This window comes from Stegodyphus dumicola, chromosome 1 (assembly GCF_044657685.1).
Source record: "Stegodyphus dumicola isolate Sdum_Otavi_A_Nest chromosome 1, ASM4465768v1".
NCBI classification, from domain to species: domain Eukaryota; kingdom Metazoa; phylum Arthropoda; class Arachnida; order Araneae; family Eresidae; genus Stegodyphus; species Stegodyphus dumicola.
In genome coordinates, this window is record NC_140768.1 from 164588490 (window position 1) to 164614821 (window position 26332).

Genomic DNA, 26332 nt, shown 5'->3' on the forward strand with positions numbered 1-26332 from the left:
TTCACAATGATTTACCTAATGAAAAAGAAAAATGAAGTAATTTCTAACTAAAACAATTCATTGCTCTTACAAACAATAAATTCGGGAGAAAGGTAAAAACGCTAAGAAGTGATAACGGTGGTGAGTACACAAGTAAGGAACTTGAAGAATATCTTATAAAACAATGTATAAATTACCAGCTTACTGTACCGTACTGTCCAGCACAAAATGGAGTCAGTGAACGCAAAAATAGGTCTTTGATGGAGATGACAAGATGTCTTTTAGCTGACTCAGATCAACCTCACAGATACTGGGCCGAAGCAGTGCTGACTGCAAATTATTTACAGAATCGTATGTCTACAAAACCAAATGCAAAAACTCTATATGAATTATGGAATAACAAGAAACCCAACCTCTCTCATCTGAGGACTTTCGGGTGCAAGGCTTTTGCTTACATCCATAAATCTAAAAGAGGTAAATTGGATGATACTGCTATAGAAGGAATACTCGTCGGCTACGACAGCAGAAGTAAAGGCTACAGAATTTTAATTCCTGGAGACAAAATTATAATAAGTCGATCAGTGCGATTTATTGAAGACACTGAAACTAACGACCCTGTAAGCATCTCTTTAAACCATGATGAAGAAAATTCTAAGGAAGAAAGCTCAGAACGGGAAGAAATAAAAAGAGAACCCGAAGAGGGAGAAATATCAGAACACGAAGAAGAACCTTTGGAAGTCAGAAGATCGAACAGACTCACAAAAGGTAAACCTCCTGATCGCTACGGATTCCATGCCAAATATCCAATCACCTCCGAACCCAAAACTTGGAAGGAAATTCAAAGTTTGGAAGAAAATGAAAAAAGAAAATGGCTAACAGCTGTTCGAGAAGAAATTAATTCACTAGAAGAAAACAACACTTGGGAATTAGTTGATTTACCAAAAGGAAGAAAACCAATAGGATGCAAATGGTCTTTCGAGACAAAGCTCAATGCAGAAGGAAAAATTGAAAGATACAAAGGCAGATTAGTCGCAAAAGGATTTAGCCAGAAGTTTGGATCTGACTATGATGAAACCTTTGCTCCTGTAGTAAAATACACAACGCTACGAGCCTTCCTATGTGTCTGTCAGACCCAAAAAGATGTAAACAGCTTTCCTTCATGGAGAACTAGAAGAAGAAATTAAGAAATTTACATGACTCAACCCGAAGGATACTCAAAATCTGGAAATGAAAATAAAGTTTGCAAGCTGAAGAAATCAATATATGGTTTAAAACAAGCCGCTAGAGCTTGGAATCTGAAAATTGGAAAAATACTTCTAAACATGTCATTTAAACAAAGTAAAGTAGACCCATGCTTGTTTTTCAAAAACATCAATGGAAAATTCACGTATATAATATTATATGTAGATGATATGCTTGTAGGAAGGGAAAGAGAAGAAGATGTAATGGAAACAATCCAACATTTGAAAGCTAAATTCGAAATCAAAAACCTAGGAGAAGTCACCTACTACCTCCGCATAAACATTGAAAGATTTAAGGAGGGAACTTTTGCCATAAACCAAAAGAATAAAATCGAAGAAATAGTTCAAAAATTTGGACTTCAGAACGAAAAACCAACATATACGCCAATGGAAACAAATTACTGCAAACTAGAAGCTGAAGATGATCTTCTAGAAGATAATACAGAATATAGACAAGCAGTAGGGGCAATATTATATATTGCAACAATCAGCAGACCAGATATAGCATGTGCAGTCAATCTACTGAGTAGAAGAAACGAAAATCCTCGGAACAGAGATTGGAATGCTGTAAAGAAAGTCATTCGATACTTATATACAACTAAAGACTTTAAATTGGTCTTCAGCAGAGTTCAAGAACCTATACTAACTGCATATTCGGATGCAGATTGGGCAAATGACAGAACAACGAGAAAATCCATTAGCGGATACATAATCAAACTAGGAAATAACTGCATTTCATGGAGCAGCAAACGTCAAAACTGCATTGCACTATCTTCAACTGAAGCAGAATATATTGCGGCAGCTAATACAGCACAAGAAGCACAGCGGATGTTAAATTTTCTTAAAGATCTAGGACTAAAACAAAATCTGCCGATTACTCTTTATGAAGATAACAAATCATGCATCAAACTATCACAAAGAGAAAAATAGCTCCAGAACAAAACATATAGACGTGAAATACCACTACTTGCGTGAACTTCAACAAAACGGGATCCTGAGCCTAGACTACTGCAGAAGCTCCGACATGATTGCGGATCTACTCACCAAACCACTTGGCAAACCTGTGTTCGAGAAACTTCGAGAATCGCTGCAAATGTCGATCCTGCCCATCAAGTAGGGGTGTTGGTATGCATATAGTGATGGACTGTTGCCAATAGCACGATAAAATGTATAAAATGGAAACCCTGCAAAAGAGTTAATTGTGTAACTCGTTTATACTTTACACTTATTTTCTCACTCCTTCAGGAAAGGACAGTGATATGACAGTCTCTATAATATAACTCCTTTTTCAATATGTATTTGGAATACTAACGAATTTTTATCTGTTTTTCATGTATTAATAAAGAATGTGTTTTGTGATATTACAATTTCCGTCTACACCTATTTTGGGTTACAAGTTAATTAGGTATGATCTCGCTTGATACTGCGCTGGATACAACGTAAGAAGAATCATTTTGCTCTCTATATTTATTAATTTGTTGTGAAATTTTCGAGGCTATAAAATGTTTTACAACATTAAGTACCCTTTTCTTAGACTTTTTTATTATTGTTATTTTACAATACAATCGACCGCTATAATGAACCCGGCTTATAGCAAGCGAACTTTCTGGTCCCATCTTACACTCTTAATCCTTTGCGGCACAGTGTGTTCGGTCTGGACACACCTAAAAATTTCCTTCTGTACGCACAGAAAAATTGAATGAAAAAAAATATATAGGTTACTGTAGGTTATTTTGAACCTTCTTTATTTATAGTACATGGCAGCTCAACACAAACCAGTCCATATATCTTGTTTTAGCCATGTTTAGTTTATTAAGACCCTCATTTTTCAAAGAAATCTTCTAGATATTTTTAGGATATAAAAGGAATTGTTTGAAAAGAAATTTCTATGTTATTTTTTGGCTGTATGCTAATCTCCTTATTCTATATTAGTTTTAAATTTTTACCTTGAAATCTTCCCTAAAATCAAACGGCGAACCCTAGGTGCGCCCAGACCGGGCTCACCGATCATCTAGGATAACTGAGAGTCTGTATTCTTTGTTTCTTCGTACTTCATCGGTCAGTTCATTGACAACAATGTTCTTTTCAGCATTCTTTTCGAAGCTCTATTCAATCAGTGGTCCCCTTTGGGCACACCCACAAAATTAAAACGATAAGTGCTATCTTCACAAAATTTTACTTTTGTACTCCTCTAGGCCTAATTAGACTGCTTTTTTTTTTTTTTTTTTTTTTTTTTTTTTTTTTAAATCAAAACTCCGACTTTAAAAGGTAGCGTGCCGGAAAGGGTTAATGCACTTCTTACACTCTTTTCTTACTCTTTCTTACTCTTTTCTTAATGCTATTTTATACTGTAGAGTTCCTCACTTTGGAATTCTAAGTTAATGTTGGAAGTGAAGAATCTAAGAATTGATAAGCGAATAATCGCTTGAGTTCGGTGACAAGAAACAACAAGATAGAAAGATAACTAACCTTTTATTATTTCAATAAGATTTTACAAAACTCCGCCTGGGAGTGTACAAGCAAAACCCGCACTTGGGCTTGAACTTAAAAGACTAAGAATTAAACTAAAACTAAAATTAACTAAAGAAGTATAGCCGAAGCTATCAAGGTTCAAATCGAGTTGGCCCCTTAACTCATTTGACTACGAAGCTTAGCAAGGGCCTGAGTACGGCCGAGCGTAATAACAGCTTTGAGAGAGAGAGTGGCCAAAAAGGCAGACGTGCGTAAATCAGAAACTCTGATTCTCTCTGACTCAGTAAGTAACTTCGTGGTTTAAATACCGCTCCTCGTCATTAAATATTCAGGAAGATTCCAAAACTACGTTCTGGCCGGAAGTAGTAAGTTGAAGTTAAGAATTTGACAAGAAAGGAACTTAAAATTTAACTGTTAATAAAATTAACATAATCCTTACATAGCTTCCGACCAGACTTTAAATACTCGAAAAATAAGGTCTCAAAACGACGTTGTTTAAGACTTTAAAGTCTGAAAAACTTACGTTAAATACACTCTTCAAACTTTTAAATTAACTAAATGACCTTAAAGTTTCGTTTTTTAGGGCCAACTTTACAACAATTCTAAAAGCTAGAGTAAAGCTAGGAAAAATAAAATTTACAATTCATCCGTTCTGGACATATATCTTGACATACATCTTCATGAATGGACTCTTTATTCTGCTATAACTATGTCAGGTCTTGATCCTTCCATATCTGGAAGGAAATGTCATTAGTAAGGCATTTTACAAAGCTTTTCTTTAAATCCTAACTTTCGCTTTAATTTCATCATTTGGCCCTCATGCACTTTCATTCATACTAGAGTTTTATTTCACCCATGCTCTCCAGCAAATGTACTGAAATGTACTTAGGGTCTTCTATGTTGTGTTACCGCGAACAAAACTACCGCTACACAACACCTAACTTTGTTAAATTTGACACATCCGACCTTACAAGACTCCCTACACGAAAACTCTTTCCTAATGTAGTAAGCGAAAGTTATATTTTACTTTTAAACGTGTTAACTGGAGAGCCTAACATTAAACACATATATATCAATATTGCATTCTTCCGTACTCCCATACACAGAAATAAAAATTTATTTTCTATGTTTTTTTAATCTTTACGATATTTCCACACAAAGATCAAACATTTCTACATGAACATGAACATTTAAATATTTAGACATTACTTTTGAATTCATTTTACATCAACAGTCATAGTTGCTTAATTACAATTTACCAATATTTACACGAAACCTTAACTTTACGTTAACAGATTTTAGTATTCTAATAGTCTTCCGACTAAACTTATTCACAATTTACATCTCGTAACTTGCGAGTTCTTAACAACAAGTATTTAACGCTAGTAGCTTCTCACCAAATTACTAACATAAAAATCTATGATTACGAACATTTGCAACCAATCTTTCGCTTTCTGCGATTTAACTTTTCTAAACATCTTTAGCAACTTAGAGCAAGATGATATAATTTGAACTTCAAAGAAAAATCAGCAAAGAAATTTTCACTTATCTTTTTCTGTATTCCTGCATTCTGATGTTAGAGAATTGTTCCAATGTAGGGAATCTGATGACCTCCAATCTTCTTCTCGAGCCTTGATGTTCCGCTTCGTTTACTTCTGATCATTTCCTTTTTTTTCCCTTGTCTAGGAATCTGGGACTCTTGCGGGCGGGCTGCGGATTCTGGAATGCCAATTTCCTTTTTTGCTCCGGCGGGGATATCCGTCCTTCAGGGTCTTTCAATCTTCTCTTGGCCCTTGTAACTAGTTGGTCCGGCACGGTTGTGTCTACAGGTCTTTTCTGGCTTTTCGGTCTCCATGCTGGTCCTCCTTGGGCCTCCCTTTTAGTTGTTGATGCTGTAAACTGTGCTTTACGTCTAGTTTCCATTCATCGTTGAATTTTCTCCTTTCCTGGAACCTTTTCAGCAGGCCTCCCTCTTCTGGTCGATGGTACTTGAGTTTTTACAGAATCCTCGGTTCTGACTCGTTGATCTGTCGGTGCTAACTTCCTCCTTTTTTGTGCGCTTGTAGCATTACTGGAATGGATTTCCCTGCTCGAAGTTTGCTGGTTCTGCTTTCTTTTTTGTGTTGGGGGTCTCCAGCTGTGCTCTTGAGCTGGCGGGCTTCGTTCCTCACTTCCAGGATCCTGTAATAAATCCTGCAATATTTTAAAGTCAGTGAGGCTGTAATAAGATTTTAACTGATCCATATTTGCAACCAGTTGTTGGCCATTTCCAGCCTTTTCCAGCCAGTTGTTGGCCATTTCCAGCCTTCTCTTATTCTTTCCACCATGTACGGCCCTTCAAACCTGGGCTCAAACTTCGCAAGTCTGTTTTCTGGTGCTGATGATAACGAATATTTCAACTTAAGAACTTTCTGTCCCACTTTATATTCGAATTCCCTTCTATTTCTATCGTAATAGATTTTTTGTTTTTGTCTTGCTATATCAGAGCTTTTAATTGCTTCGTCGATAATTTTCTGATTGTCTTTTAACTTGAATTCTTCTTGTCTCTGTTGTACAAAGAACAGCTTATCCAAAGGCGTTATGATTTTTCTTCCTAAAAATAACTCCGCCGGGGTCTTCTGCGTAGTATCGTGCTTTGCGGTTCTCAAGGCAAAACCTAACTCATTGACACAGCTGTCCCAGCGGTCATGAATATTTTTCACATATCTCCTGATAATTTTTACTATATTCTTATTTACGCGTTCCGCTACATTCGACTGCGGTCTATATGGTACCATTTTTAGATGGCGTATGCCACGTCCTGTGCACAAATTTTTAAATATACTGCTAACAAACTGTTTTCTGTTATCTGATATTACTTTTAGTGGAGCCCCGTATTTTAAAATATATTTATTTAAGAACGAATCTGCGACTATTTTAGCTGAAGCTCGTTTAAGAGGGACTATTTCTACCCATTTTGAAAAGTCAACGATTGTTAAAAGATATCTGGTTTTATTTATTTTTGTCCTAGGGTAGTGTCCGAGCAAATCTATGCCAACTATTTCATTTGGAAAAGTGGCCTTTATGTTTTTTAAATACCCGGCCGGGCTGTAATTAACATCGTTCATTAATTGGCACATATGGCACGACTTAACATACGCCGTAACAACTTTCTGTAACTGCGAAAAATAAACCTCTTCGTGTACCCTCTTTAGTGTTTTTCGTATTCCGAAATTTCCAGCAGATGGTAGACCGTGCAACTCCTCTAAGATACTTAAACGTAGACTGGTCGGTATTCCTGATTTTCATTTGTTACCTTTGTATAAAATAACAATTTGTTGATTATTTCGTAATGCTGTGCCCTATTGCGAATAGCCGTTAAATCTATATGTTCAAAGTTTTCAGGCTCTTCCAGGTATGCGTAAATATCTTTAAATTTCGGGTCCTTTTCCAATTCTTCGACTATTGTTTCACGGGACTCAATAACTCTTGAGGTGAGCATAGCACACTTCATTGTGTTTCCTTCTTCATCAATTTTTATTAGGGAAAGGGCATCGGCGACTACGTTATCGTTTCCTGTAGTGTGTTTTATAATTAGGTTGAACTCTTGTAATTTTAAAGTCCAACGTATCAAGCGAGGCGATAAATTTTTTCCTGAATACAAGCGACCCACTGCCGCATGATCTGAGTAGACCGTTATCGGTGAACTTCCGAAGTAGACCCGAAACTTCTGAACTGCTAATAACACAGCGAGCGTTTCTCGCTCAGTAGCGGAATAGTTCCTTTGTGTAGCATTCAAGGTCTTCGAAAAGGAAGCTATAGGTTGCCCATTTTGGGAGAGCACCGCTCCAACTGCATAATCGGATACATCCGCTGAAATTTCTAGACCTTGCTCGCCTTCTGGGAATTTAAGGACTGGGGCATTGATTAGGGCATTCTTTAATTGTTCAAATGCGGTGTTCGCCTCGGCTGTCCAAGGAAATCTACTTTTCTTTCTTTTTAGCACTAGAAGAGGCTCAACTATTTTCGCAAAGTCCTTTATAAACATTCTATAATAGGAACATAAGCCCAAAAATGAAGACAATTTCTTCCGTATTTGGGGGAGAATACCTTTTAATTGACTTAATTTTTGAATCATCAGTTTCTATGCCCTTATCGGATATTTTGTATCCGAGGTATCGTAATTCCTTTGCCGCGAACTTGCATTTTCTTGCATTTATTTTGAAACCGGCCTCGTTAAGTAAGGCAAAAACTTCTTCCAAATGTTTCAAATGTTCCTATAATGTTTCGCTGGTAACTATGATATCGTCAATAAAAATAATTGTACTTGTACCTAAAACTGGCTTCAAGACTATGTCCATAGCTTTTTAGAACGTAGCTGGCGCTCCACTTAAACCAAAGGGCATTCTTAAAAGGGCATAGACGCCTGATTTTGTAATGAACGCGGTCTTCTGGACATCCTCCGGCTTAACGGCGATTTGGAAGTAACCCGAAGTGAGGTCTAGGGTTGTCATGAATTTAGTCGATCGAATTTTTCTAATCATTTCGTCAATTATTGGTAGGGGATGTGTGGGATATTTTGTTATACTGTTCAACTTACGATAATCAGCTGCAAAATCTATACGCGTCCGGGTGTTCAGGCGGTAGTCCGTTCTTTTTTCTACAAAGGACCACCGGACTTGCGTACGAACTCGTGCTAGGCACGATTATTTTGTTTTCTAGCATTTTTTCAATATGCTTCTCGATATTTTTTTCTTTCGTTTTATCATATCTATAGGGCTTCGACCGGACTGGAGAGGCGTTTCCAGGATCAATAGAATGGTTAACTACCTGACAAAAACCAGGTTTGTCGTTAAACAAAGAATTAAATTTCCTTACCAGTCCTTCAATCTTCTTTTTCTCTTCAAGATTCAAATGTTCTAGAGCCAATTCCATGGAAACTTCCGGGTACATGTGCACCTGAAACGTAGAATTCTGAAAATTAAGCTTTGCGCCGGATGCGCGTAAAAAATCGACCCCCAATATAACGGACGTGAGCAAATTTTTCATGAATAAAAAATTAACTTTTAGGACCTCGTTTTTAATCTGAACATGCAGTGCGGTTTTGCCCAAACATACGCACTGTTTGCCTTGGGCGGCAATTACTTTCTGTCCCGTGGCTTTAAACAGTCTGTAACGACGAAAATGTTTTTTAAAAAAATTTCTGATAGGAATGAACATTGTGCCCCTGTGTCCAGGAGTGCAGTGGTTGGTATATTATTTACCAGAATCTGTACCTCCGGCATAGCTAGATTTTGTACCACCACTGTATTTAAACAAATTTCTGAAGGGTCCTCTTTCCCACTCGGTGACCGTTGCCCCTTCTTGATCACCGGTTTGCTTTTAAATTCTTGTTACCTGCCGCCTCTTTTCGCTGATTTTTATATCCACCGCCCTTAGATTTATCTGCGCTATTGTTATTGAACTTTTCACTTTTTCCAGTCTGCCGATACACCTTGTACTGAACTTGTGGTTTCTTTTGGAGAGTAAATCTTGAGTACTGACCAGACTGACTTGCACGCCCTTTCTCCGAGTTTCTTCTACTTTGGAATTTCACTACAAGCTGAAATAGAACTTCTAATGTTTGCGGATTACGCACTTCAAGGAAATCTTGCGCTGACGGTAGAAGACGCGGTAGAATCACTTCGATAATTTCTTTATCGGGCCTTTTCCCATATAATAGATTAAAAATATGAACTTTTCTTAAAATGAACTCCGTCAAATCCTCGAAACCGCCTTGGTATTTACTATACAATTCTGATTCGCACGATCTTTAACGACTGGAAATGCTTTTAGTAATACAGACTTGAAATTTTCCCAGTTATATGATTCAGATCATGAGTCCCCCAACAAGAACTTTCCTATACTCTTCTGCCAGCTAAGCGCTTTACCTTTTAAGGCTGTAGTAGCTATGATCACCTGATTCACAGGGTGTAAGGTGAAATGTAGGTCCAATTGCTCCAAAAATGTCAGGACTGAGGCGTTGCCGTCAAATGTTGCTGTTGGTTTCTAGATGCACGCAACGTTTCCACGAGGAATCCAAACCCTTCTATGGATTCGTGGATGTAAGTGGGACCTGAAAGGTCGAAGGGGTCAACTTAAACTTTCTGGATTCTAACGACGTGGTCCGTTAAAAAAACTTTTCGGGCGCCAAATGTAGAGTTCCTCACTTTGGAATTCTAATTTAATGTTGGAAGAGAAGAACCTAAGAACTAATAAGCGAATAAACGCTTGAGTTCAGTGACAAGAAACAACAAAATAGAAGGGTAACTAACCCTTTATTATTCCAATAAGATTTAACAAAACTCCGCTTTGAAGTGTACAAGCAAAGCCCGCACTTGGGCTTGAACTTAAAAGACTAAGAGTTAAAAAGAGTTAAACTAAAACTAAGATTAACTAAAGAAGTATAACTGAAGCTATCAAGGTTCAAATCGAGTTGGCCGCTTAACTTATTTGACTAAGAAGCTTAGCAAGGGCCTGAGTACGGCCGAGCGCAATAACAGAGAGAGAGAGTGGCCAAAAAGGCAGACGCGCGTAAATCAGAAACTCTGATTCTCTCTGACTCAGTAAGTAACTTCGTAGTTTAAATACCGCTCCTCCTCATTAAATATTCAGCAAGATTCCAAAACTACGTTCTGGCCGGAAGTAGTAAGTTGAAGTTAAGAATTCGACAGGAAAGGAACTTTAACTTAAAATTTAACTGTTAATAAAATTAACATAATCCTTACATTACTGCTATAGCGAACATGAAAATCGGATATTGTGTACTATGAGGATATCTTTGATTGAAACATTTTTTTTATTTTTTCATTTTTCGTATATTTACCAAAATTTCTCTAGGCTTTAATGAAAAAATTATTACTGTTGCTGTCATTCACATTTATAATGTTAGAATCTACATTGTACTTGTAAAGAAAAAAAAAAAAAAAAAAAAAAAAAAAAAAAAAAAAAAAATACCCTACTTTTCTTTATTCTAATATTTATTGTTTGGTTATTATTGATTTATTATTATTATTTATTAGTGTTTATCGTTCAGCCTTTGTATTATTCTAGTATTTATTATTAGTCAAAAGGTGCAATTTGCCCTGAAAGATTATTAATTTCATTTTGGCATTTTGCGTTGATAACGCTGAATCAATTTTCAACTTGTTGCGACAAAGTATTAAAGCCCTGTATCATATTTAAAGAAATTAAATAATGAAGAATCTGCATGAATGTACTCATGTTTCTCGCATTGTGATAAAAGCAACGGTACTTAACCATCAAAATTTCAATCAAAAAAGTTCGAAACATGAAAATTTGAATAACATAATCTTGCATAGAATATGGGCATGTGGAAGCCCTAATTTGAATTTGAAATTTGTTTTATGACCGATTTCAGATTTTGTAACACTTCAACAAATTTTCGATCAAAAAACTAAATGATTTCAAAGGGAGCAATGGCAACACTGTACGGAGAAAGAAAAACATTTTTATCTCCAGCGCCGCGAGACTCAGTATCGGAAATTCTAAAGATATGTTGTTCATTTTAAAATGATTTTGTGATATTGCTGTTGCACTGAATTTTATGGTTTGAGTACGTAGAACATGATATTTAATAAACAAAGGTAACACACTAAAGTTAAAAATACACACCTTTGGGCGTAATTTAAAATCTGAAACCTTTCAGAATTTTTTATGTTTAATTATTTAAGTTCTAGTATTCATTATTAGAAAGCAAGGATTTATTAAATTTCTTGGCTTACAAATGTTATAACTTGTAAGCTTTTATGATTCAATCAAGGGCAGCAAAAGAGTGAAATCTCACTCGGAAAGTATGCCCTCAAACTGCTGAGATTTACTTTCCGGAGTAAGGAAAAATTTTTTATGTACTTTGTAGGTATTAATATAAGATTTTATCTATTTTAGTTATTACTCTGAATTGTAATTAACAGTTTAATGTTGTTGATTGTGCAAAGCTGCTTTATTGTTAATGAAAATTACCTTCGCTTAATCTTTATTGTTCTGAAGCGCTTTGTATTGCTTACAAGATTTCTTAATCTAATTACTAATACATATAAAGGGACTAGTCTAAATTAAACATTTAGAGTATTCTTTCAATGTTTATTTATCAACGCAGTAAGAATAAATTTATGTATAAACAGGAAATATTGACTGCCTTATATAAAAATTGTTCATAATTATTTTCTAAACAGTTTTATCTTATTTTGAAATAAGAGGAATTTCTAAACTCAAAAGTAATAAGTGAAATATCTCGAATAATTTAAATGATTCTCATACTAACCTGTAAAAATATTAATAACAAATTTTAAACCATTTAATAATAAATTTTACATAATGACTGGTTTGATAATAGAAACCCGTTACAAAGGAGTCTTTCCAAACTTTTAAACCATAACATTACGGTACACTATGCTACTACGCATTCATCATCCGCATGATCTTCCGAACTTTAAGCAAAACATAAGGTCTTGAATTTATTTCACGTATGGCCTCATTAGAGCAACAACAACAACCAAAATAATAATAATAATAATAATAATAATAAAAAGAAAAGAAAAAGCATAATATAATGTAACAACAAAAAATTTCGTAGATATATTTTAATTACATTGTGATACAGAATAACATTTTATCACCAAAAGCCATCAATATATATATTTATATTTCTCTCTTTGTATTAGGCAAAGTACAGAAGAATTTTTCATCAAATGAAATTTGTAGAAATAACATAGAAAACAGAAGTGCTTTCGAAAAGTTTAAAAAAGAAACTGGTGCGCTTATTATAAAAATGAGAAAAAATTCTTTAATGTTAAAATCTGCGAAAGGAAGAAATAAAAGGATTCTCAAAATTATTCAGAAAGCTGGTTTCCAGTGCACTTCAATCTCTTTCTTCATCAAACTTGTTCCATGACAAATGATGTAAAGAAAAAAAAAAAAAAAAAAAATACTAAAAGAACGAGGGAAAAAATTACTAAAAACTGGCAGAAACTCTATTTACTAAAAACTTATCTTATAAATAGGTATTTTGATTGAAGCGGAAGGTCGTTGCTAGGTGTTTGTTTGTCGGTTGTTATTTAGACCTACTTAGTCTCGTGGTGCACTCTATGTTTGGTATACTGAACTAGTTGCTCACGCTTTTAGTGTTAATTTTTATTGGCGATATTTAGCAAGAGAGGGTGCGGGTTATTTGCGTATTTGTCTGCACCCTTACTGTTAGCCTTTACTGTAACCTGTAATCCTCTGCTTTGTGGCCAGAAAGTTTCATCAATCACTCCAAAAAAAAACGAATGTCTGTAAATATGGTGATGTCCACTTTTAGTCGTGGAAGTTGAGCCGAAAAAGAAAATTGTGGATTTTTAGCCGAAATTCTGACCCCCCAAACACCCCGTGCAAACGCACAACTGTCCCCGAACTTTCGATTTCCTTAGTTTGTTCGCGAATTTGACGATAATTTTCTAAATTTGGCGTCTATAGAACAGTCGAACAACAAATACAATTCATATGAATTTAACTATGTTTAAAATTAAATATCATTTAAAATTAAAAAGGAAGATAAAAAGTAAGGTTTGTAATACTCTTTCAAGCATGAACTTATCCGATAATGGTGGGAAAAAATTCACATATATTTGAAACTGATTAACAATAAAATGTAATTTAAACTTAAATTGAAAACAAAAATCTTTCACACACATTCTCTTAAAACTAAGATATACCTTGAATAGCCTGGCTAACCGGTCCACCACTTACCCAACCTATTTAAAATCGAACTAACTGAAAAACTAAATGCATACAAAAAAGGTTCCAAAAAATCTGTTTCTTTTCCTTCTTGTTTTTTAATAAATAAAAGACAATCTATAAACTCAAATTTCCTTATTATGAATAATTTTTAAAAACGCATGTTTATCGAAGTTCACATTTCATTGCCTAAATATTTCAATACCGATGTCTGCAGATGTTTCTTTGGCCTTTTTCACTTTATTCATTTCTCTGTAGCAACTAACTATATCTTTTATCGTTCAGCTTTGTTTTCATCTATATTAATATGCTCTGACAAAATTTCAAAAATCATTCCAGTAATTTTTATAGCTTTAATAATGACAAGAATGGTAGTTATTTAACGGTTGCCCAGCTACAGCTGTTGCAGTTCAAGAACGAGGTCGGAGCATATAGTATACACCAGGCATGGGCAAACTACGGCCCTCCGCAAGGTTCAATTCGGCCCGCGGATAGAATTTTAATTTGCCTGTCCGAGGCAAATTAAAAGAAATATATATTTATGTATTATATATCTATCTCCTTTTCTACTTATTTCTACGTTAAATATTATTTTTTCTTCCCCCCCCCCTTTTTTTTTTTCCAAAGGACTGATGATTTTTTTACTTTCTCTATTTTTGTGCTACAAAACACAAATTGACGGAAATAGCAAGCACAGACAGCTTTCAATAGGTCAAGTGTTAACAGCGGAAGTCCTTTGTTAGTTATAGCTGTAGGTTGGCGCCAACAACCGCTTTCTCGGGAAGCAGACATATGGGAATCCAATTACAGGTGAATTAGACCTCTTAGAAAACATTTATTCTTAACTTGAAGCTTAATACAACTTAATCTGTTTGCTGGGCAGCTAACTAGTCTCATTTCCCAAAGTTAAATTCCATACACTCAGTAAATGAAGAGAATTATGAAGATGGCTTGAAAAAACTGCGTTTTGAGTTCGAGCGAAGATTTCAAGATTTCAGTGCCAATCAAACAGAACTGGATTTTTTTACCATACTTTCAATGTAAATTGTGAAGCAGTGAGGTCAGATTTGCAACTTGAATTAATTGAGTTGCAATCTAACAATCATCTCAAGCAGCTGTTTCTAAATATGCCAAAGTTAGAGTTTTACAAATCATTATTGATAAAGTAAGTTTCCTAAATTTAATATCTCACGCCCAAAAAATCAATGCTATGTTGCCTTCATCTTAGATATGTTAACAAGTGTTTTCAACCATAAACCTTACAAAGAATTATTTCAGAAGTAGACTGACAGAAGAACATTTAGCCTCGTTCCTAAGAATCAGTACATCTCATTTCGAACTCCAATATAAGAAACTTTTCAAAATGAAATCTCAATTTCTTTAGCTCATTAACATAGGTAAATTGTAATACTTGTATATTGTTTTAAAAATTTTAGAAAAATTTATCTTGGCATGCCAACTTTTTTTTTTTTTTCTACTTTTTGCCCGCAACCGAAAATGTTTGCCCATCCCTGGTATACACATAAAACACTGGGAACCCCAGAAAAAACTGAAATATGCACTGTATCACATAACTTTAAAATCTTACAAAAAATCTTGATTATACGATAAAACAAAAATCGATCACTTGTGCATTAAAATTTATTTTGTATACTATTTTTTATTTATTTTTATTTTACCCAATTTAATTTGATTTTAAGTTTTTAATTAGAACGAAAGTGAATACGGACTGAGTATTATATATGTATGTATTACCGTACTAAGATTTGTGAAGCCCTTCTTTTCTAATGTTTGTAAAAAGTAATGGATTTTTTCAGCTAGGGTTAATTTCTATTATTGAAATATTACTTAAAAGGACAGAAAACAAAGACAAAGCTTCCAAAGCTTATTTTTAAAGGCACGCTAATTAGATTTTAATTTGATGAAATGAAGCTTTACCACGTATTTTAAAAATTATTTCACTGATACGTGTGATAATACACCGAAACTACATTCAGCATTAGTAAGTATTTAAAGTTATCAAGATATTAGAAGTAATAAAAAGAATGATGAGGCAAACTGAATTACAGCATGTGATATAATTCCGAGGAATCATCCAAATTCCTTTCTCTCCAGAATAGCTATATAAGAATATGGCACAGTAAAAAACGTGCATAATTATCTATGCAAAATATTCCAATGCAGTGAGAAAGGCCACTCGAAACAATACGAAGTATTTTAAAAATTCTAACCTTATTAAAAGTACATTCTAACAGACGTAGATGGCGTAGTTTCAAACGGAATAGGTTTGGTTTCGTTTATTTAACTATGACGAAAATCAGGCGACCCTGTGTAGAAACTGTATTGCACCAGATGGCACTGTGTGCGCTTGAATTCTTCGGACTAGTGCAGAACCTTGATGATTGCGAAAGATGTAACACCAACGCGAAACATTAACCAAAGTTTATATGTGCCTCTCTTTGTTGTAAATGTATTTGATTGTGTCAATAAAATATAGAGAAAATGATAAAAGTCGAGAATACGTCTGACAGATAAGTGAGATTTCTTTATATATTGATTTGAATTGAGTTTTAGCGACAAAGAATGTATATGCGTATTTATAAATCTTTTTGGTGCCGATAATCCGGAAGAGACCTTTTGATGAAATAAATTGCGAAGTGAATACTGAAAAACGTATTTAGCGAATTGAATAATTTAAATTTTTATGATGGATAAGCTTTAAAAAAGATTAGAGTACCTGTCAGACGCGCGGCAACTGACACTATGAAACTGTTAGAAACTGAAATAAAAACAGGAAAGATCAGTTGATTTAATTGATGAACTTTTAGCGAAACTTTTAGATAAAGAAGCTAATTTAAAGTATCTTAACGAGGAAATTCTAAAACTATGTAAAACGGAAGAAATAGAAAGGGAAATTGAAAAACAGCAAGAATATAAAGATAATATTATTACTTGGAAAATTCGCGCGAATAGAATCCTGAAAATGAAAGAAAGCGAAGTTGTTCGCGAAACTGAAAGAACAAATGTTGTAGAAACCAGAAGTGAGCAGCAGAATACAGTAAAACTTCCTCGCTTGCAGATACCTCAATACGATGGCAATATATTAAAGTTTAACGAATTTTATTTTCAGTTTGAAGTAGCTATCCATAAAAATGTGAATCTTAGTAATGTAAAGAAGTTTAGTTATTTAAAATCGTACTTAACAGACGAAGCTGAGGTAGCTCTACGTAGTTTAGCATTAAGCTCTGAAAACTATGAAATTGCCTTGAACATATTAAAAGAACTCTTTGGTCGAAAAGATATCATTATCGATGCGCATATGGCAAGACTTTTAAACTTAAGTCCAGTACGAAAATCATGACATTGTAGCGTTGCGTAGAATTTACTCAGAATGCGAAACACATATTCGAGGATTAGAAAATAACGGAATTAATCCTAATAGTTACAGTTGTCTATTGTATCCAGTGTTGTTAAAATCGATACCCAAAGATTTGTCCTTAGAAATTTCTCGTAAAACACATTCGGAAGATGAAAACAAAATATCTGATTTGTTGGAATTTTTAAAGATTGAAATTCAGTGTCGTGAACGTAACGAGTACTTAAGTAGAGATTTTAATTTGAACACTTCAGATTCGCGATTGGAAACTAAATTTAATCCTTTACAAAAACCTAATCAAAAAAGTATGGGAGATTTAATAAAACCAAGGTTGATTATAGCGGGAAAAATAAATTAAATTCGAACATTCCTACTACTTCTGCATTTATTGTTGATGTGAAAAAATGTATATTTTGTACAAAACCGAAAATAGACCACGATTCTACCTCTTGTCCCTTATCGGTAGAAAATATGGTATATGTTATGCTTGCTTTTCGAAGGGGCACGTACATAAGCAGGGGGCACGTACATAAGCAGTGTAAAAAGAAATCTATTTGTGGAATTTGTAAACGTTTTATGCATCACGAATTTATTTGAGATCAACCCAATGTTTATTCTTCTTCCCTCGCTCTGGAGTCTCGTCAGACCGTCGACGCGAATAAATTAAATGTTGTGTCTTCGGTAGCATGTGTGAATGAATCCAATGATTGAGACATACTACTTGAAACTTGCTCGGCAGTATTAATAGGCAACAATAAAAGTAAAGAGATTAATATTTTGTTAGATAATGCGTCACAGAGATGTTTTTTGAAAAACGAAGTAGCCATAGAAATGAAACTACCCATAATTAGACAAGAAAGTCTAGCTGTTTACACTTTCGGTTCTAAAGTGCCAATACAATCACTTTGTAATTTATGTGATTCGGACAAGAAAATAACGATTGAAGCACTTTTGACTGACTGTATTTCTGGATCGCAGTTTAAAGTATCACATAACAAATTAATGCAAATACTTTCGAGGAAAAACATTCAGTTGTCAAACTTAAGTAAATCGTCAGGAAATGAATTGTCTCTGCTTATTGGAGCACAGTATTTTTGGGATATTCATACGGGAAAAAAACAGCGATTAAACAAATCTTTGTATTTGATTCATACTCTGTTTGGAAAGGTTGTTGAAGGTCGAACTCCTCCATCAGATTTAAATGCGGATCGGGATATTTCTATTATGAAAATTGAATGTTACGCCGCATTAAATGAAAAACTAACGCAGTTTTGGCAGTTAGATTCAATGGTCATAAATGATACATGGAGATTTTAAATTTAAAGAGGAATTTAATTCTCAATTCGAAAGTAATTTAAAATATGAAAATGGAATGTATCCAACTAAATTGTTGTAATTGACGGTAAACCAGAAAACTTGTCTAACAATTTCGCGGTAGCAAAACGAAGATTTCGTAACTTAAGTGTAAAAATGAAAGAAAATGATTGGGTTTATAATGAATATAAGAATATAGTTAAGGAGCAATTAAAACTAAATATCATTGAAGAATGTCCTTTCGGCTTAGAAGAGAATTCTTATTATATGCCTCATTCAGCTGTAGTAAGATCGGATACTGACACTACGAAAGTCAGATTGGTTTTCGATGCATCGTCAAAAGGTAATGGGTGCAAATCTCTTAATGAATGGCCACCGTTTAATCAAATTCTGGGCCACCGTTGAATCCCAGAATTTTGGATGTAATCTTGCGATTTCGCGAATATGAATATGCATTCAGCTGTGATATTCAGGGAGCATTTTTGACCATAGGAATAGCGGAAGAGGATAGAGACAATTTACGTTTTTTCTGGTTTCCAGATGAAAGTGATTTAAAAACTTACAAAATTTTACGAATGACTCGCGTTCCCTTTGGAGTGACATCAAGCCCATTTATCCTTGCTGCGACTATTAAATACCACATTAGAAAATATAAACTTGAACAAAGCGAAACTTGTGAAATGCTTGACTCGGCACTTTATGTAGATGATCTTTTTTACGGAGCAAATACAATACAGAAAACTTTAGAACTTTTACAGAGCGCTGCAAAAATTCTTAAAGATGCGAACATGAATTTAAGAAAATTTAATACTAATTTGGATGAGTTGAGAAATTTATGGAGTGAACGAGGTTTGTCTGATGTGACAGAAATTAAAGAACGTCCTTCGAAGGTTTTAGACATAATATGGAACACCGAAGAATGCGAAACACATATTCGATACTTTTAAGTTAGATGTAAAACCTCTACTGGACATGACCTGTGATAGGAAGAATTCAAAACGTAGTGTACTTCAGACAGCTTCGAAGTTATTTGATCCTATGGGAATTGCATCACCTTTTATTGTTCTCATAAAATTATTAATGCAAGAAATATGGGAACTTGGTTTAGGATGGGATGATGAGCTATTATCAACTGACTTGAAGAAAAAATGGGATAATTGGTGCTCTCAGATTTATCTGTTGAAAGATTTGACAATCGAAAGAAAATATTTCTCCATACTATGGAAGTTGGTGAAAGAATTAGAACTACATATATTTTCTGACGCTTCTCCTAAAGCTTTCGGAGCAGTTGCGTGCTTCCGTTACGTGTCAAGTGATGATTGTATTTATACAAGTTTTATCACTGCGAGATCTAGAATCGCATCGCTTAAAAGGTTGACATTACCGAGGCTTGAACTTATGGGAGCTGTTATTTCTTCTAGACTTTTCCAATATTTGAAAACAAATTTTAAATTTCCTGTGCTTAGGGTATATATGTGGACAGATTCCTTAATCGCTCTTCATTGCATTAAAGGGAAAGCTTCAAAATGGAAACATTTTGTATCGAACCGTGTATCCGAAATCCATTCTAGAACTGATCCTGCTAATTGGAATCACTGTAGTGGGCAGGATAATCCTGCAGATTTCATATCTCGAGGAACTACAGTGGAAAAGTTTATGTCCAGTTCGATTTGGATGCAAGGTCAAGAATGGCTTCGGTTGAAGAAAAGGGATTGGCCAAAAGGCTCTAATTATGAAATTTGTCGAGAGATTTCTCCAGAAGTATATTGCGAAAAAAGAAGTAAACTGGAAGAAGTATCGTCTTTTGTGTGCGAAGTGCAATCGAATTTGACACATTTAATGGATTTGAATAGATATAGTAGTTAAAGAAAATTATACCGTGTTACAAGTTGGATACTACGATTTATATGCAACCTTAAATTTAAAACTAAACGATGTGGTGAACTAAGCACTGAAGAACTTAACGAGGCTGAAATTATCTGGACAAAAACTGTTCAAAGTGAAGCTTTTGTGGAAGAGCTGTCCTCTTTGAGACAGGGTAAAACAATTTCTAAGACTTCCTCTATTCTAGAACTGAATTCCTTTCTTAATAATGACAGGATAATGCATGTTGGTGGAAGACTTTAGAAGTCAAGACTTTCTTACCTTCAAAGACACCCAATTATTATGCCCTTAAAACATCACTTTGTGAATTTATTAGTGTGGGATGCACACAGCAAAGTGTTTCACGGTGGAATTTCTGAAACTTTGATAGAAATACGGGAAAGATACTGGATAATTAAAGGAAGACAAACTGTTAAAAATATCTTAAGAAAATGTATTCTGTGTAAACGATTTAATTCATCTCCTGGTGTGCAAATTACTGCTCCTTTACCAGTAAATAGAACAGAAGAATTACGTCCTTTTTCTGTAGTAGATATAGATTTCGGTGGATCACTTTATACCAAAGACAGTGATGAGAAAAACTACATCGTGTTGTCTACTTGTGGAGTAACGCGAGCTCTTCATTTAGAGTTTGTTGGTAGCATGACCACAAAAACATTTCTTCTTGCTTTTCGACGATTCATTGCTCGTCTATGTTCTCAAGTTTTGACGGACAATGCCAAAACTTTCAAACGATCAGAACTTGAACTTAAAAATTTGTGGACTGTAATTAGTCATCCAACAGTAAAAGACTTTTACGCCTCCCACAAAATCCAATGGTGCTACATCGCTGAGAAAGCTGCGTGGTAGGGTGGCTTCTATGAAAGACTAATTAAATCTGTAAAACATGCTTTACGAAAACTCTAAGAAAAACCACTTTATCTCGAGAAGAGTTAGAAACTCTAATTATTGAAATTGAAGGTGTTCTTAACTCTCGTCCTTTAACTTATGTTTATTCTGAATTACAGGAACCTATGCCTCTAACTTCAGCTCATGTGCTATTGGGGCGCAGGGTGAATAGTTTGCCTCCTGCCAGGCTTCATTTTGATTCTAATTTAGTTAATAGGAAAATGCTAATTAAAAGATTTAATTATCGAGAAAGGTTGGTAAGTATGTTTTCGAATAAATGGAAAAATGAATACTTATTAATGCTGAGATCTGTTCATTGTGTTTTAACCTTCAGGTAAAATTACTGAATTTAAAGTTAATGATATTGTATTAATTCATGATGAAAAGCTACCTAGACATTTTTAGAAATTAGGAAGAGTTGTAACAGTATTTCCTGGCAGAGATGGAAAAGTAAGGTCTTGTGAAATTAAAACAGGTACATCAGTTATTAAAAGACCTGTGCAGCTTTTATACAATCTTGAAATAAATGAATAAATTTAATTGTTTATTATAAGTTTATTAATCTGTATTATTGTTACAGGACTATTCCATATATGTGATGAAAGTTTAATGTATGTACAGGTATTGAGTTGCCAGCTTATTATCTTTATTATACTTTATTGCACGTAACTTTACAAATTGTTTAAAGATGAATGATTTGTTTATATAGTAAATAAAGCGTAGTTTCTTTAATATGTGAATTGATTGAACTTTACATTGTAAAAGTTTCTTTTGTTAAATTTATATTAATGTAAGTGTTTGAATGAACCCCTGGTCATTCGGGGGCAGTCCGTAGAAACTGTATTGCACTAGATGGCGCTTGTGTGCGCTTGAATTCTTCGGACTAGTGCAGAACCTTGATGATTGCGAAAGATGTAACACCAACGCGAAACATTAACCAAAGTTTATATGTGTCTCTCTTTATTGTTAATGTATTTAATTATGTCGTCAATAAAATATAGAGAAAATGATAAAAGTCGAGAATGCGTCTGACAGGTAAGTGAGATTTCTTTATATATTGATTTGAATTGAGTTTTAGCGACAAAGAATGTATATGCGTATTTACATCCTGTTCTTTTACATCAACACCTTAAATCAAACTTAACATTTCACAATGAATCCATTACAGTTCGTTAAATTCTTCTCTTTATATTTTTACGTACATTTTACTCGAGGCACTGGTTCGAAGACTGTATCCCAACAAATTAAGAATTAAGTGAAAAAATAAAAAGAACAGTCTCTTTAAAGTAAATATACACGTATATATGCTTCTTTCTAGAGACAAAAAAATTAAAATTAATATCTAATTAATTCAGCAAAATAAGAAATTATTTAATTCGTAAAATCCTGAATTTTACTACACAAACTTTTTGGTTCAAATGTTAAAATGTTATTGAAGCCTCTTCTAACTTTTCCACCAAAATTTGCGTTAGTGTTGTCCTCACAATAGGCAATAATAGTATTGTTCAAATTATTCTTTTTAATCAAATTATTTTTTCTAGTACTTATTGAATCAAAAATTATTTATGAAGTTTCACCTATCAATGAAACAAAATCTAATATTTTTTTTTCCTGTTTCTGGATCAAAAATTGGGGGAAATAATTTTAAAACTTTGTGGTTGGAAGCATCATAATATATGGATATAAATGCGCATTTAAATCTAATTCTTTCTGCAATTGCAAAAACGAATATGGTGAAAAAACATTACAAATAATTGCTTCGTTTTTTGGTTTTGCACATGCAAATTTTTGGTCGCACAATGTTTTGATCATTTGCGACGTACAATCAATTCATCTGAAACTTTGATTGTGGTTTATGGTGTGGAAAACAAACAGCCCATCAGTTAATGCTAGCTGTTCCTCCATTGACAATACATATTCCTTGACGAGACACAACGACAATGATCCAACACCATTAAATCTAATTTTACGAATTAGATTTAATGGTATTATTAACGAATTAGAATCGCCTAATAATCTAACTCGTTACATCACCTAATTTAGTTTACTCTGCGTACATTTTATGGGTTTTTTTTTTTTTTTATGTTATGTATTTTTTGTTTCTTTATATTTACTATAGTAATTAATAAATAATAGGTAATATATTTTTACAGTACATTTAAAATAAGAAATGCAGATGTTTTCTAAAAAGCGGGTCATTTTTAAAAATCGGCGAGACGCGGGACAGTCCTCCAAAAAGTGAAAAAGTGATTCTAATTCAAAATAGAGCAAGATGATCCCAGAAATGGTGGCTAATAAAGTGTAGAAATGTTAATTAATCGATCAACTCTAAAAGAATTAATGAGATTCTGTTCGATTAGATTTCATCTCACTTCAATGAAAATATTCCTTGCGGTGCTAAAAATAATTTTTTTAAATGTTTAAAATAGTAATAATAGATGGCACCACTACACTGGCGCTTCCGGAGCATAAATTGTGAGCAATATATGCTGTAGCCTGTCCAAAATGCGCTAGAAATTTTATATCGTTTGAAACCGACAACATTGGTTGGTTACCAGCCCTACATCATACGTTTTCTTCCGCCCGTCAAGCCACCCAACACTACATTAGGGTGTCATTAAATTCCTTTTGGAATTTCAAAGCATTTTTCTTCAGATTGGTTCAGATATTGGGACACCTTTATATCTTTGTTTAGCAAACAAAATAAGCAAAGCTTCTTTAACGTTCTCATGCTCGTATTTTTACATTGATTTGCTTTGTTTCATAGCATTAGTTATCATTTGTAGGGAACACCACTTTTTTATGTCTTTTTTTTTTTTTTTTTTTTTTTTTTTGTTCCTTTTCAAGTCTCCTACGTTATGATTCCGTTCCATTTTTTTCGTTACGTTTCACTTTTGTCCAACCTCTTCAAAGCTTTCAGATTTTCTTCCACACAAACGGACACTTTTTTTTTTCCTTTTTGAAGCCATCACAACGCACCACAGAACAGAATACGTAAATACAAGATAAAAATACTGTTCTGTAAACCCGACTGGCCATAAGAACAGAGAATAAACAAAACGTCAACTCTTTGCGAAATCCGGCTTGGAACTGAAATTAACGCACCGAGTAGAGACTTAAGCTAATAGAATCTAGATCAAGAATAAAACGGGAATATTGTTTACTCATGTAACGTTCAACAATTTTTAATTTTTTACCTACTTTTTTTCTGTCAACCACGTCAGAATAAACGGAAGGTCGGATGACCCGCATTTGAATATTATACTAGGCTAATATTTTCAATCCTTTTTAATGCTATCTTATTTAAAAGTCAGAAAGTTATAAGAAAATGGTGGCATTAGAACTAGTAAAAACTGTCATATATTCGGTATACAGTCGCATGCGCTACTCATCTATAATACACTCAAACTGTCTATACTTTTATAATTTTCATGTATAAATTCTGAAATTATAAATGCATTCGTAATTTTGAATTATTTTCAGCTATTATGAAAGCAATTAATTTACTGAAAGCAGGAAAATCCAACCTGCAAAAGTTAACATTGAACTTAAGTCCAGTCAAGCGACCATCTCCCATAGAAAACTATCTCTGGAAAGTGCTCAGTATTTCTTAGCAAATGAGTAAATATCGGCGACCATCACCTACCTAAAACGACCACTTTAATTCAAAATTGGTTGGAATCGTTGGTGGTCATCTTAGGGCTGTTTCACTTTAATTTGATATAAATTGTAAAGAAATAGCATTAGCTTATTTGTGACTTTTGTGCAATAAGATTTTTTGTTTTTAATTGCAGGGCATTTCCGTGATCAGATCGGATGTTATTCTGGTGTATTTTACCTTCTAGGAATCACTTCCCTAACATGTAGTCTCATATGGCTTGTAGCTCCATATCTCTACAACAAGTTCAGAACAAGAAAATTGTTTCAGCCTTGACAAATTTATGACAAGCTTCATTATTCTGTACATATTTATTTAAGCATTTTTTAAAGATTGTGTTTTATTAAAATAATTTCAAAGTAATAAAAAATGAAATATCCAAATAATGTTTAACTCTATTGAATATCTGAGCAAGTTATCTGTTGTCAAATGATTTAACTAAGTTTCTTTGACACAACGGACATCAAATGGCTGACTCCAAGTCTATAACATGCAATAAACTCTCTTTGTGTCGAATCCTCTTATTTAGAATTTTAGTTTATGTCGAAGTTCTTGCTAAGTGTCAGATTTTTTCACATGTAACTAGAAAAAAATATTTATCATTTCTGTCTAACATTGAAACAACTCCTAAATATTAATTTAGAAGTCAAACAACAAAAATCAGCAGTATATATTCAAATTTTCATAGGACTGGTATTACCGAACCATCATAACCTCAGCTGCAAAAGCGCAAATGAATCAGATAGGATATAATGATTAGATAAGATAAGATAAGGAAGCCTGGACAGGACATGAGCTACTGGCGACATCTGTTGATGAAACCAGAACTAAAACATAACTTCTTTAAGGGGTATCAGAAACCCCTATACCGACAATGTTAAATTCACCATTTTCGATGTACCTTTTCTCAAAACCTGCTGTAGATACAAGCTTGAAATTTTTTCTGTAATTAAAGTATACCTATCTGATTATACTGAAATGAGCTTTTGAAATATTTTGAATTTTAGATTAAATTACAGAATATTTTGTTAGGCATAGTAAAATTTAGCACTTTTCTCACACAAAAAAATTAAATTTTTTTTTCCTAAGTTTACAAAAAGCTCGTTTCAGTAAATATTAGGGAACCTAATAAATAAGCCATAAAAAGTTTAGATACCTGTGAGCAATAGTTTCTCAGAAAAGGTATATCGGGTATAAAAAAATCACGTTTGGAGAAAAACGCGTTTTTATGTAAAAATACTCATTGATCAAAGCAGTATTAGACAAATTAAAATTTTATTAATTTGTCTAATACTGCTTTGATCAATGAGTATTTTACTAGATTTTTTTTACAGTTCTAATTTTCATAGAGATTAAACACATGATATTTAATAAATAAAGGTAAGACACAAAACGTTAAAAATACGCCCTTTTAGGCGTAATGTAAAATCTAAAAGCTTTTAGAGCTTTTTTTTTGGGGGGGGGGAGGTTTTTTTTTTTTTTAAAGATAAAATGTGCCCGACACTTTCACTGAAAATGACTAAAGCCCACAGACACACATGCCTCTAGTTTAATAGACATCTACAGCAGACGCTGTGCTCGAGCACCAAGGATCCGAAGATGCTTACTTAAGATTAAATACACATTAAGTTATGTATCAAATAAAATAAGGCGAGTTCGAACAAAACATCAGATAAGCAGACGCGAATTCCATTTTAAAAATTTTTAGCGGTTTTTTAAACAAAGAGAAATAAGGTCGCACTTTAGCTAACTAACTGATATAAT

The 26332-nt window shown here is 33.8% G+C and overlaps 1 protein-coding gene across 1 annotated transcript in view; it reads left to right on the plus strand.

Annotated features, from left to right (window-relative positions):
• LOC118199175 (uncharacterized) overlaps positions 1 to 25213 on the plus strand; it is a 50038-nt gene extending 24825 nt beyond the window's left edge. The window contains exon 5 of the mRNA XM_035370977.2: positions 24705 to 25213. Within this exon, the coding sequence (XP_035226868.1) occupies positions 24705 to 24844 (140 nt within the window). The 3' untranslated portion in view covers positions 24845 to 25213. The remainder of the gene's footprint in view (positions 1 to 24704) is intronic.
• Positions 25214 to 26332: the final 1119 nt, after the last annotated feature.